Genomic DNA, 13447 nt, shown 5'->3' on the forward strand with positions numbered 1-13447 from the left:
TTTAAGCTCCCCTGGAGTCCTTGTGGTATTTATGAAATGTGGATCAAGTCACAAGGGTTGAATTCATAGCTGTCCTGATAAATACACAGTTGCCCTTAAAGAGATCCTACTCAGGAAATATGTTAAGCATTGCAGAGTAGGAGCCCATATCTGTAAAAAGAATATCCCAAACACAGGAATATAAGAAAGTTACAGTAGTATCTGACATATACCTTATGCCAGTGATGGCTAACCAGGGGTGGGATTCTACAGGTTCATACCTATTTGCTAGAACCAATTGTTAACATTCTAAGCAGTTCAGAGAACCGGTTGTTAGAAGAAATTACTGGCCTAATCCTGTAAGGAAGGCAGGAAGGAAACATTCTGGTGTTGCTTACAGAAACTGCCTCTCCATTAACCCTTATTACATTCTTGGCAGGACTAGACTTCCTGTCTCAGGAACGTCTCTGAAGTTTTTTTTCCTTCCTTTACTGGTACTTTGCTTGTGTGGAGTGACTATTCAAAGTTACAATGGCACTGAAAAAATGACTTAATGACCGTTTTTCACACTTACAACTGTTCCAGCATCCCCACAGTCATGAGAGGCCAGGCGAAGAGATGCGTGCCTCAATGTGAGTGATGTTGAGTTGGCCACACCCAGCCAATAACATGGCCATCAAGCCACGCCCACCACCTAAGCCATGCCCACAGAACCAGTTATTAAAAAATTTGAATCCCACCTCTGGTTACAACTGAAAAAAGGTAGACAAAATAGACCAAGAAAAGCTTTGAATCTTCATGCTTAAGTGTCTGGATAATTTTTTTTCATTTCTGCGAAGTTTGAAGCACAGACCATGGAATAATTGGACCACGCTTGTAAACTTTTGCAAATATGACAGCACTTGGCAGAATCAATCGTTGCCACTGTGTGGGTTCCTCCAGAGGAAGATCTAGGTGTTCAAATGACATCTGAATTTATCATAGAATCATAAAATTAAAACTGATCTCAAACATAACCTTTGTCCAATTTCTGTTTGGGGTCAGATCTGCTAAAGCATTTTTGTTAGCCGGTGTCTTTGAACACTTCCAAGGAAGAGGAACACAGCCGCTTCTGAGGCAACCAGTTCTTGCCATGAGAAAATTTCCCCTGATGGCTGTATGGAATACCTGTAATCTCAATTCATTGGTTTTGCCTGGCTTTAATGTCACTTGTATGACATTCCTTTAGATATCTGAATACTATTACTATACTGCCACACACACACACACACACACACCGGTCTTCTCTTTTGCTGGTTAAACATACCTGTATAGTTCCTTCCATTGTTCCTTATAGCAGGCGTCCCCAATCTCCAGTCCAATGGGCCACAGCCCGTTCAGAACCGTGGCATGGAAGTGGTGGGTAAGCACACACATGCACAATGCTGCATTTGCAAAAGCAACATGTGCACAAAACTATCCCCCTCTCCTCCCCTGCTCACCCAATGCCGTCTCTGCTGGTCCACCGAGCCAGAAAGATTGGAGACTGCTGTCTTATAGCAATAGCACTTAGACTTATATACGGCTATACAGTGCTTTACAGCCCTCTCTAAGTGGTTTTTACAGAATCAGCATATTGTCCCCAACAATCTAGGTCCTCATTTTACCCACATCGGAAGGATGGAAGGCTGAGTCAACCTTGATCCTGGTGAGATTCTAACTGCCAAATTTCAGGCAGTCAATAGTCAGCAGAAGTGGCCTGCACTACAGCGCTCTAACCACTGCGCCCCCGAGGCTTATAGGACTTGGTTTCCACTCCTCTTTGTTATCTTGATGGTTCCTCTCTGAACTTGCTTTGATTTGTTGATGCCCTTTTAAAGCTGCAATGCCCAGAAGGACTGATCAAGGTAGAGGAGAGTAAGACAATGTGACAATGTGCCCAATGTGTTTTGATTTATGCTCCTGCTCCTTTATCTGAAGTCTGCACTTGCCTGTTCAACTATATCCCATGGTTCAAATTGCGATGTACAGAACACAACGCCCAGACCTCTTTCACGCATATTATTGCTAAACCAGGTCTCCTCCATCCTACTTGGTTGTTTCATTTTTTTTCTCCCCAGTTTCAAGACTTCATATTTTTCCCTGTTAAATTTTAACCTGTTCATTTTGACCTTGTGTTCAAGTCTATCTGGTGGGTTTTTTTTTAATCTTCTCTTTCTCTTCTAAAACATTAGCCATTCTTCTTAAGTGATCTGCAAATCTGGTGAAAATTCCCACAACTCCTTCTATCCAGGTTCACTGCAACTTTATATATAGCCCTTGGAACAGAGTACTTTGATACTCCACTTGGGGCTATTCTGATCTTGGTGGACTGTTTGATGGAGTACTCGGTGTGATCAGTCACATAGGAGTCCATCTAATAGTTGGATCATATAGTCCATATTTTGCCATTTTATTAATGAGAATATTCACATGATGATGATAATGTTACCCATTCAGTTGTGTTCAACTATTGCAGATTCCATAGGCCAGGTCTCTCCACATCTTCCAATCTTGCATTTTTGAGTTGTTCTATGCTCTGGCTGATGTCAGCTTTGATGATGTCCAGCCACCATGTTCTTTGCTGGCTTTTCCTTTTACCACTAACTCCTCCAAAAATAATTGCTCCCTCCAGTGAATTCTCCCTCACAACATGGCCAGAATAAGCGAGATGCAGTTTTTTGCCTTCCGGGTGACATGTCTGGTGGATATTCACAACATTTTATCACATGGTTTCTGAGATCCACTATGTTGAGAGCATGTCCTAAGACAGTAACTTGTTCAAAAAAGGAGATAAGGGTAATCTGGCATGCCTTGTTGATGACAATCCTGGGCCGGTTTTATAAATAGCCATTTTACCAAGTGCTCACAAATATGCAGTTTAATAAACTGCTGGAGGATTTTAGACATCATACCACCGAGGCCTATCATTTCCTGGGTCCTCCTCCTTCCCTTTTCTGCAGGCAGGGACAATAGTCTTCGGGGACCTCATCAGTTCTCCAGAAAGAAGTTCTCAGAGATTACAGTTAGTAGTTTTGCAATCGTCTCAAATAGTTTCGTTGATACCCTAAGATATAATTCTTCTGGCCCTAGAGACTTGACTTAGTTGAAGTTAGCAAAATATTCTTTTGCCCACCACTTTTGTAAATAGCATAAAGGTAAATACAGATAATACAGTGCCCACCAATTAAAGCAGGTATTTTTAATGTGAGCAGTTAATTATTCTTGGGGTTTTTTTATCATCTGAATCAAATACAGCAGTGATGTTGATGCTGAGGAAACCTCATTCCCAGCACCTCTTTACTTAAAAGTATAGAGGTAGTCCTCACCGTAGGATCACAATTTTGCCCCAAATTTATATTGCTAAGTGAGAAATTTGTAAAGTGAGTTTTGCCCCATTTTTATGACTATTCTTGCCACGTTTGTTAAGTGAATCACTGCAGTTGCTAAATTAGTAACTTGGTTGTTGAGAGAACCTGGTTTCCCCGTTGACTTGGGTTGTCCGAAGGTTGCAAAAGGAGATCACATGATCCCAGGACACGACAACCATTGTAAATGTGAGTCAGGTTGTCAGGCATCTGAATGTAAACCATGTGACTATGGGGATGCTACAATAGTCATAAGTGTGAAAAAATGGCCATGTTGCTTTTTTTCAGTGCCATTATACTTAATGGTGACAAAGCAAACCGTTGTAATTTGAGGACTACCTGTATCGTACATTATACATGCCTGTAGTTCAAGATGGGAGAGAGGATTTGATGGTGAACATGTGTCAGTTTGACAGGGGAATCTCTGGGTGCAATTCAAGGTGCTAGTTATCACTTTTAAAGCCCTACGTGGCATAGGGCTAGATTATTTGTGGAACGATCTTTGCATGAGGGTATCTGCCTGTCCCTTTAGACAGATAAGTAAAAACTCTCCAGATCCTTCTCTTAGGTGTTGCCATTTTGAAGGACCTAGGAAGTGTATTTTTTCTGTTAAAAAGACCTATGAAATATTATTCCCCTTAGAGACTCAGAAAGCCTCTACCCTTTTAACTTTCTGAAAAGCGCTTAAGAGCTGGCTTTTTAATTTATTTGTACCCGACCTTTTAGGGACGCAGTGGCTCAGTGGTTAAGATGCTGAGCTTGTCGATCGAAAGATTGGCAGTTCAGCGGTTTGAATCCCTAGCGCCATGTAACAGAGTGAGCTCCCATTACTTGTCCCAGCTTCTGCCAACCTAGCAGTTCGAAAGCATGTAAAAAATGCAAGTAGAAAAATAGGGACCTCCTTTGGTGGGAAGGTAACAGCGTTACATGCACCTTTGGCGTTTACTCATGCCAGCCACATGACCACGGAGACGTCTTCAGACAGCGCTGGCTCTTCAGCTTTGAAACGAAGATGAGCACCACTCTCTAGAGTCGGGAACAACTACCACATATGTGCAAAGGGAGCCTTTACCTTTTATCCCACCTTTATTATTTTTACAGTGAACAGTATTTTACAGTATTCAACACAACTTTCTCCTATTTCCCCCACAACAAACACCCTATGAGGTGGATTAAGCTAAGAGAGAGTGACTAGCCCAAAGTTTCCCAGCTGGCTTTCACGGCTAAGATGGGATTTGAACTCATGGCTTCTTTCTTTCTAGCCTAGGGTCTTACCACTAGGCCAAACTAGCTCTCCTTCCCACAAGCATTGGGCTAACTGGAGTTGGAAGCGAGTGTTGTGGTCTGCATTGGGGAAGTTTGGTTGTGGCACTGGGTTTTTCTGTTTTCTTGTATTGTTTATACATATTGTTTTATCCTTTGGCTGTAAGCCCCCTAGAGTTTGATTTTAAGATAGGTGGCTATAAAATGCTGTAAATAAATAAATTTGCAAACTGGAAGTTGCAGGGAGATAGTTAATTTCCTTTGCTCACACTGATGTTGCTGCCTCTCTTACCAGAGCTTACAAAATATTTCCTTGGCGTGAAGAGAAATGTAGGCATAGACAAGAAGATACAGAATTGTAATAAACCATGACTGACCTCAGAACCACTCTGTATCTCTCTATGCACGTAGATAATGAAATGGAGATTTCCCATTATGGGTGGACCTCTAGTTAGGACCACAATGAAGCCCAACATTCATGTTGCTAAGTGAAACACTTGTTTTCCCCCCATTTTTATGACTTTTCTTACCACAGTTGTTAAGTGAATCATTACAGTTGTTAAATTAGTAACCTAGTTGTTAAGTGAATCTGGTTTCCTCATTGACTTTGCTTGTCTGAAGGTCACAAAAGTGATCACATGACCCCAGGACACTGCAACTGTCATAAATATGAAGCCTCTGAATTTTGATCACATGATCCTGGAGAATGCTGCAAGGGTTGTAAGTGTGAAAACTGGTTCATAAGTCACTTTTTTCAGTGTCATCGTAACTTTGAGTGGTCACTAAATGAACTGTTGTAAATCAAGGTCTACCTGTATAATCTTCAGTTCCATCCCAAGATATTGTAGCATATTAAGTGGAATAATCTGGGGAAAGTGGGGGTTTTTATTGTTGTTTTTCAAACTAAGGACAGCTTCTTCTTGACCTAAACTGTTCCTTTTGTTGATCTACTTTCACATTTCTTAGGAATCAGCCTCCTTTTTAAGGGATTTTGGTTCTAGGAATGTTAAAACTCTAGGCGACTACCCAAAAGGAAATGTTGGAGGGACAGCAAAAAAATCTGATGCTTAACCTTTCATTCTTTTATAATGATGTTGTGCAGGGTAAGCGTCTGAGTGATGCTTCCTTTTGGCCCTTCTAAATAGGGATTTTCTCCCCTCCCTGTCAGTCTGCAAGATCCCACAAAGTATTAATAAATAACAAAAGCATTTTGAGGAAACTTGAGTGGTGACATGGTGCACATTTAGGAAAACAAACCAGCAAGAGAGGGGACAAACAGCATTTTACTGCTTCATATATACCAAAATAAAATATGTGCACTTAAGGTTAATGACAACATCTGCAAATCAAGTTGCAGGTGCTGATAGCAGATCTGTTAGGTTAAGCAAGCATCTGCCTTGCTTAATACTTCTTTTATATATTTCTTTTACAGTACTGCCCCAATCAAAATGGGACAGTGGAATGGGTACAGCAAAACAAAAACACAACGTGAAAACAAGATACAAATGAACCAATAAACTAGGGGTGTCAAAATTCGTTTTCATTGAGGGCCACATCAGGGTTGTGTTTGACCTCGGGGAGGCATGGCCACGGTGGGCATGCCAGCTCAACATCACTTGTGTCAGGGGCACCAGTAGTGGCCCGAGCGCTCTGCCAGCGGAAACGGGCTCCTGAGCTCCATTTTCAACTGTGACGGCCTCCTGCAACCCTCTGCCAGTGGAAACAGACTTCAGGAGGGCTGCCCGCGGCCCTCACGAGCTCCATTTTTACTGGCAGAAGCACCGTGGGCTGATCCTTCACTTTTTCCAGGGCGGCACCATGGGCCAGATCTAAGCACCCCATGGGCCGGATCTGCCCCCCGGGCCTTGAGTTTGACACCCTTGCAATAAACCATCTGGTTAACCAGGATTTCTGTTAATGACCAGGCCAGATGGACAGAATTGGGTTCAGCAAGCCATTGCCCAATTTATCCTGGTGCTGAACATCAGAGGGCTCCCAAAGGAATAGCCATCACTTTCAGGTCGTGTCTCTTAGCGCCCAATGCAGCAATTTCAAAATTAGGGTCCTTCTGGCTTGGTGGCATTGTTTTATGAAGGATTTAGCCACTGCTTTTGTACCAGTTGTAGCTTCCATGTTGCCTCCAGTGGCATTCCTATATCTAGGACACTTGCTCTACTCTAGTCCAACTAGATATGACTCTTATTGTCAGGTAGGATCATAAATTGCTGCACCAGCAAAGTCAGAGAAAGCCTTTCCTTGCTGTTGCTTCTACTTGTTGCTTAAACAAGTGAGAGTCCAGGAGAATTCCAAGTCACTAATTCACTATTTTACTATTCATAGTAACTATGGAGACTAATATTAATAGATCTTTTTGATGTTTGTTGACAACAAGCAACTTCATATTGGCTTCATATTTATTCTGGGGTTGTTTTGCCTCAGCAAGATTCTCACAGCTTCAGACTCAGCAGATCCTTCAGACTAGTAGGCTGTTCAATCTAAATGTTATGAAAATCCTCATCTTTATAACAGATAAATTGTCATGTAGTTAACCATGTTAAAGCCAAGCAATTGGGAGTCATTGAGCTGACAAGTCCCCAAAGTTTTTACTCAGGAGAAAACAAGTTCTAACAACCTATTTGGAGATCTAGTTCGTTTTTTTCCCAAAACCTACTTTTCCTTTGTCAATACCTTTAATCGTGGATATGAAAACTGAACAAAGCAGATTATAGTAGTGTTGATGTCTATATATCAAGGAGGTCCTAGATTGCAATATATTAAAATCTTAAAATAAAATACCTGCTTAACTCTTTTTTTCTTTTTGACTTCCTCGAAAAAGAAATACAGTAATAGGAAAATATTCTCTCTCCTATTGCAAAACAACAACAACAACATACGACCTTGAGTTTAAACATTACTCAGGAAGTCTCAGCAATATGCAGCAATGGTGATAGCATTTGTTCATAAATTGTCTGGATAAATAGATATCTAGACATCCAAATAAAGAGTTTTTAGAGATGATCTGCCAGTGATCTTGATATGGGTAACTATTTCAAACCTATCTTGGAGGTACATAGAAAAGGAGCTGCTAAAGAATTATTATCTAGGAAGACTTGTGTATGAATAAATGGAAACATCATCTAAAGAAAATGAAAATATTCTTTGAGGCAATATTATAACGCATGAAAATACGTGTTGAACAAATAATGGCTGGCTTCACACTCTCCTTTAAAAATCGTTCCCAAGTACCCAGTTGGCGGGTATGGCCAAAAATGTTTTTGTCCACTTTAAGGCTAAGTAAATTTCTGGGAACAGATTATGACAGTTTGAATCTGTTTTGAATCTGTCAGTTTAAAGTCTATTTTTTTAGAGCGAGGAAGAGGAATCATTTTCTGTGTTCCTTAAAACTGATGTAGTCTGATACCAGCAACATTTATATGGATTTTTTTCAGTCCATTATCTTTAACTCTTTTAATAAATTGGAAGTGCAAATTTCATGCTTTGAATACCTTATCCGAGCTTTGAATCTTCTTCCTCCTTTGTTTTTATTTCTGTCACATTTTGTCAAGTTTTGGAGAACTTGAAAGATCATGCATTATTTGTGTTCCTTTGGTTTACCCTAATATAGATTTATATATTGTTAGATTTACAATGTATTCTACCTTTTGTTTATAAATTCAAGGCAGCATATATAATATTTCTATTCATTGTTTACCACAATAATCTTATAAATTACTCTGAGAGAAGAGAAGGAAGTTGGCCCAAGTCATCAGTAAGCTTTCATGATTAAAGACCGTTTAGAAACCTGGATCATCCCAGTGTCAAATCTATTAGTTTCATCATTACACTGGATTTTAAGATATACATCATCAAGCAATTGTGCACTTAAAGATTAAATTGGAAAAGAGAAATTCTGAAAGAAGGCAATGGAAGAGCATTTCTGTACAGATATCAAAACAATCTACATACTGTGACAGGAATCAAGGTGAATTTCACAAAGTTGACCTTTCTAATAAAATTATTTATTATTATTTAGTTATTGTTGTACCTTATTGTTTTTCCTTTCCCCCACACCTCACCTTTCATCTCCCAAGATCTTGATTATTTCTGCCTAGCTGGGAAACAGCCTTTTCTGTCTGAAACCCCAGAGAGTCGCTGCTGGCTGGGTTATACTGGGCAAGGGAGGCTAAGTCGGGTCAAATAGCTGGTTGTGGTTACTGTTGGAATCCTAAATCCTTGGCAGATTTAAGAGGCATGGACTTCAACTCCCAGAATTCTCCAGCCAGTCCTCCTTTAAGCGTATAGCTAGATTTCATAAAATATGACATGTATATACAATAAATGTAAATTAAATATGATGTATAATATCCCTTATATATATTTGTGTGTGAATTCAGGAAAAAAAATTGTTCCCAATTGTTTATTTCTTTTAAGTAGATGAGTTTACCATAATTATTATGAGACTTTTTCTGAATCTTGTTAAGCATTATCTAGCCCACTAATGATGAACCTTTTGGGAAATCCCTAACAGGACTCTGTTGGCATATCACACCCTTGCCCCCCCAAAAGAGAAACAATTCTTTATCTCCCCTCCCCCTCATCAAGGCCACCCGAACAGCGGCACTCAGTGACAATGATGAGGCCAGCCCTAGATTTGAGGCCCAGGCCTCAACTTCAGCCCTAGCACAACCATTGCTACACAAAAAGGCCACTTCATTGCTGTTCCCAAGGAGCATAAGCTTCAGGGAACAACACAATTGCCCCAGTTGCCCAGTGCTCCCCAGAATATGTCATTCAACACTTATTTTCAGGTTGTGTTATCTCTCTGTTGAAGGCCCCTTCAGCCTACCAAAGGCTGCTTCAGGTTGCACAAGGCCTTCGTTCTTGAAGCAGCTTTAGAGAATGCTCTTCCATAGCCTCTGCAGCCTCCACAAACCACATGAAAGCATGCCTCATTCTCATGCAATTTTTGCAGGCTCCATAAGCCACACAAAAGCACCCTCCATTCTCTTGTGGCCTCCACAGCCTCCAAAATCACATGAGAATGGAATGTACTTTCAAGAATAGTTGGTGCCAGGTGATGGTAAATGCTGGCATATCACACAAAATGCTGTGACATGTTGCTTTTGACACATGTATCATGGGTTTACCATCACGGCTCTAGTCAGTGCTAAGCATTTTAAATGCTTTTAATTAACTAGTCAGATTGCATGCTGGTCACTATAAGGACAAGTGACATCCTTTGGATCTGCCCTTGGTAATCCACAGCTCCTTTAAGGAGATTCCACTGAGAATCCTTTGAGAGGCTTCAGGGCCTTCAACAGAGAGATAATACAACCTGAAAAAAAGTGGTGCATGGCAGATCCTGGGGAGCATTTGGCCATGGTGAGAAACGTATCATTCCCCAAGGCTTGTGCTCCTTGGGAATGACAATGAAGTGGCCTTTGTGTGTGGCAATGATAGTGCTTGGGTTGAAGCTGAGGTTTGGGCCTCAATTTTAGGGTTAGCCTCATTGCCACCAAGTGCTGCTATTCAGGGTGGCGTTGATGAAGGGATGAGAAGTATTTGTCTTTTATTTGTTTTGTGTGTGTGTGTGTGTGTGTGAGAGAGAGAGAGAGACAGACAGACAGACAGAGAGGCATACCAGCAGAGTCTATCCACCTTATTCATGGCCTTTCCTTCTTCTTACCCAACTTTGCCAAACATGTTTGTTTTTTTCTAGTCCCTCATCTGCTCATTTCACAGGTCCAAAGTATGCAGATTTCTGGAACAGTTCATCTTTATTAGTATTTATTTTATTTTGATGCTTGCATAAAATCAGGAACTTAATGTTGGTTAACTTAGGAACCGCTATCCTGTAAAAGTGTTGGTGAAAGTTGGCCTTTCATTGACTGTTTTTCACACTGAATACCCTGGTGTTGTGGATGTCCTTTGTATAGCCATGAATTAAAAACAAAAACAAAGCAACCAGAGGACCGTCTGTCATTGTCTCCAGCTTTTCAGAAATTTGACAGTCTGTTCCTGGTCTTTGAGGAATGGCTTCTTATCTCTGTTTTCCATTTATTTCCACCAGTTGTGATCATGTGTGCCAGCAGTGACGCAATACGGAACATCATGCTGGCTGCACATCGGCAAGGAATGACTAGCGGAGATCATGCTTTCTTCAATATTGAACTTTTCAACAGTTCATCATATGGTAATGTAATTTCTGTCTTCCACTGGATTGCAAGATTTTACTATAAACACGCTAACATTTTAGGGATGGTGTTAGTTTTTAAGCAAGTAATTGTAACCTTTCAAACAAGCATTTGAATTATGACATTTGGCAAAAAAAAAAGTAAGCAGATCCATGGTTAATACAGTGGAAGTTAATTTCGTTCATGGTTGCTTCCCATGCTGTTTTCAAAAAAATTAGCTATTCTGTAAAATGATTTACTTTGAGAAACACTTGTTTCTCTGAATCTTCTGTGAGTTCTTACAGCTGAGCCAGTCTGGTTTTGAATGTGCATTATTATGATGTAAGACTGCATCACACCCTGATTGGCTAGGCATCATTTGGTCTTCTTAAACTATAAGATGTTATAAAAGGCCCACCAGATGAATTTAACTCCTAGTTAACCGGCACAACTTTTCAATTTGCTTGGTAGCAAAATGTAAATGATTTGTGATTGTCTTTCAAGTTTTCAATTTAGCCTGTACTCCTGGACTTTCATAGTGGCCCGCTCCAGATGCTAACTAAGCCTGATCCTGCTTAGTTTCCAAGCCAAGAGAAAGGCAGGTGATGTCATCTGCTGAGACCTAAATTAGTATTGATTGATTGGTTAATTAAGTGCCATCAAATCAATGTTGTTTATTAGCAACCACATTGATTGTCTCCAACCTGCCCAAGATTTTCCAGTGGGGTGCTCTCATAGCATGTCCAAACTTTATTACCATAGTCTGGGCTTGTCATTTGTGCGTCAAGGGATAGCTCTGGGTTTGTTGTGGCAGCAGCCAGCAGAGCTGGCGGCAGACTCAAGACAGTGAGGAGGCTGGGGAGGAACATGGGCCACTCCTGGAAGGCTCTGATGAGTGCTCTGCGTCGGAGGCAGAGAAAGGGCCAGGGCCATCTGACAGATCAGCTGCCTTCAGAATCGGAGATCAGTGGGGCAGAAGAGCAGCTGGAGCCTGTTCCCAATGTGTGCATGCGCAAAGCTACCAGAAGAAGGGAACAGTTAAGGAACAAGGGTCAACTTGGCAGTAAAGGCTTAGGTGGATGGTGAATGGCCCCTCCCATAGGGAATAAAGAGGAGTGAAAGGGGAGTGGTGTTTGCAGGAAACAATTAGTTCAATTTATTAGGATGAAGATCTGTTTCTGACTTCTTGCCAAGTAATTTCTGCTATAGCGTGGCATTTGGAAGATATCAGCTTGGCAACTCTCCAAGCCTGATAAAGGTCTGTAGTTGTGAAATCTCATGAAAGACTGTTTGCCGGGACTTTGCTGGAGAGGAATTCTCTTTAACCTAAATAAAGGGTTTTATCAGGATGAAGAGGTCAGCAGCTGAGCCTACAGAAGGAAAGGCAACATGGCAAATGTCTCAGAAGGGATCCCCCCTAGTTTTATGCAGGGGTGGGATTCTACCGGTTCGGACTGGTTCGGGCGATTTGGATGTTAAAGTTATATCTGTTCGCCGAACTGGTATTTCAGTCGACCAGCTGGCCTGTGCCGCCCCTCCCAAGAGTCTCCACGTAGCCCTTTTTCAATGGAAGTAAGTGCAGAGTCCGAGCAGAGGCTCTGGGAGAGGGAAAAACGGGCCCTCCGGAAGTTGGGAAACACGTCTGTTTCTGGCTTCCGGGGGGCCTCCAGAGCCCGGGGGAGGCAGTTTTCGCCCTCCCAGAGGCCCGGAGAAAACCTCTGGACCCTTGGGAAGCAAAAAATGGCCCTCCCAGAAAAACCGGAAGTCACAAAACGGGCCTGTTTCTGGCTTCTGGAGTGCCTCCAGAGCCCAGGGGAGGCTGGTTTTGCCCTTCCAAAGGCCCGGGGGAAAACCTCTGGACCCTTGGGAGGGCGAAAACAGCCTTCCCCGAGCTCTAGAGGCCCACCGGAAGCCGGACACAGGAAGTTCTGGTAGGCCACACCCACTCAGCAAGCAGGCAGCAAATCTTTTGCTAAGATTTTTTTAATCCCACCCCTGGTTTTATGGAATATAAAGAGGAGAGGGAGCAAATATATTTTCAGATTTTCAAGATTAATACAACCTTGGGATAAAGATAGAGCTAGTACTTCTGGGTAGGTCTCTTGTCTGGACTACCTTGCAAGGCTGACATTTCCAGAAGTGTTTTAATTTACTTCCTTTCATTTCAGCCGGCATGGCTAATGGACATAAATCCCAGAAATAATTGGAAACATAATCAAACACATCTGGAGAACACTTAAGTTAGGGAAGACTGTATTTGTATGTAATAAGGCAAATTTTGAAAGTCACACCGGCTACTCATAAATACCCTGATCAGAACAGCACCATTTATTCTTTGCTATTTGCTGACCTCAGGCTGAGAATTACAGCTATTGTGCCCTTCAATATCGTGTTTGGGTTATACTTCTTAACTTGCATTACCGGAAATTAGCTGAGTGTTTAGCGAAAAAAATAGTTTAAATATTTGAGTTCTGTTTCATTTTTATTAGTTCCTTCTTTTAGTAGTAAGTTTCAGTGGAGTAATATCCATGGTGCAGTTTGAGAAGAGAGGTCATTTAACAAATAAAACTTCACTTGAAATAGCATTCTTGCACAGGAATCCCCCAAGGTAGCATGTTTAGATGCAGGAAGAACTTGCCATCTAAG

At 41.5% G+C, this 13447-nt stretch overlaps 1 protein-coding gene across 5 annotated transcripts in view; it reads left to right on the forward strand.

Annotated features, from left to right (window-relative positions):
• NPR3 (natriuretic peptide receptor 3) overlaps nt 1-13447 on the forward strand; it is a 74538-nt gene that overhangs the window by 5098 nt on the left and 55993 nt on the right. For all 5 annotated transcript variants that reach the window (XM_087927395.1, XM_026715563.2, XM_087927396.1 and 2 more), the window contains exon 2: nt 10699-10821. In XM_087927395.1, coding sequence (XP_087783521.1) covers nt 10699-10821 — 123 coding nt within the window. The remainder of the gene's footprint in view (nt 1-10698; nt 10822-13447) is intronic.

The sequence above is a fragment of the Pseudonaja textilis genome, chromosome 2 (genome assembly GCF_049901715.1).
Source record: "Pseudonaja textilis isolate UNSWEBS1 chromosome 2, rPseTex1.2, whole genome shotgun sequence".
In the NCBI taxonomy this organism is placed as follows: Eukaryota; Metazoa; Chordata; class Lepidosauria; order Squamata; family Elapidae; genus Pseudonaja; species Pseudonaja textilis.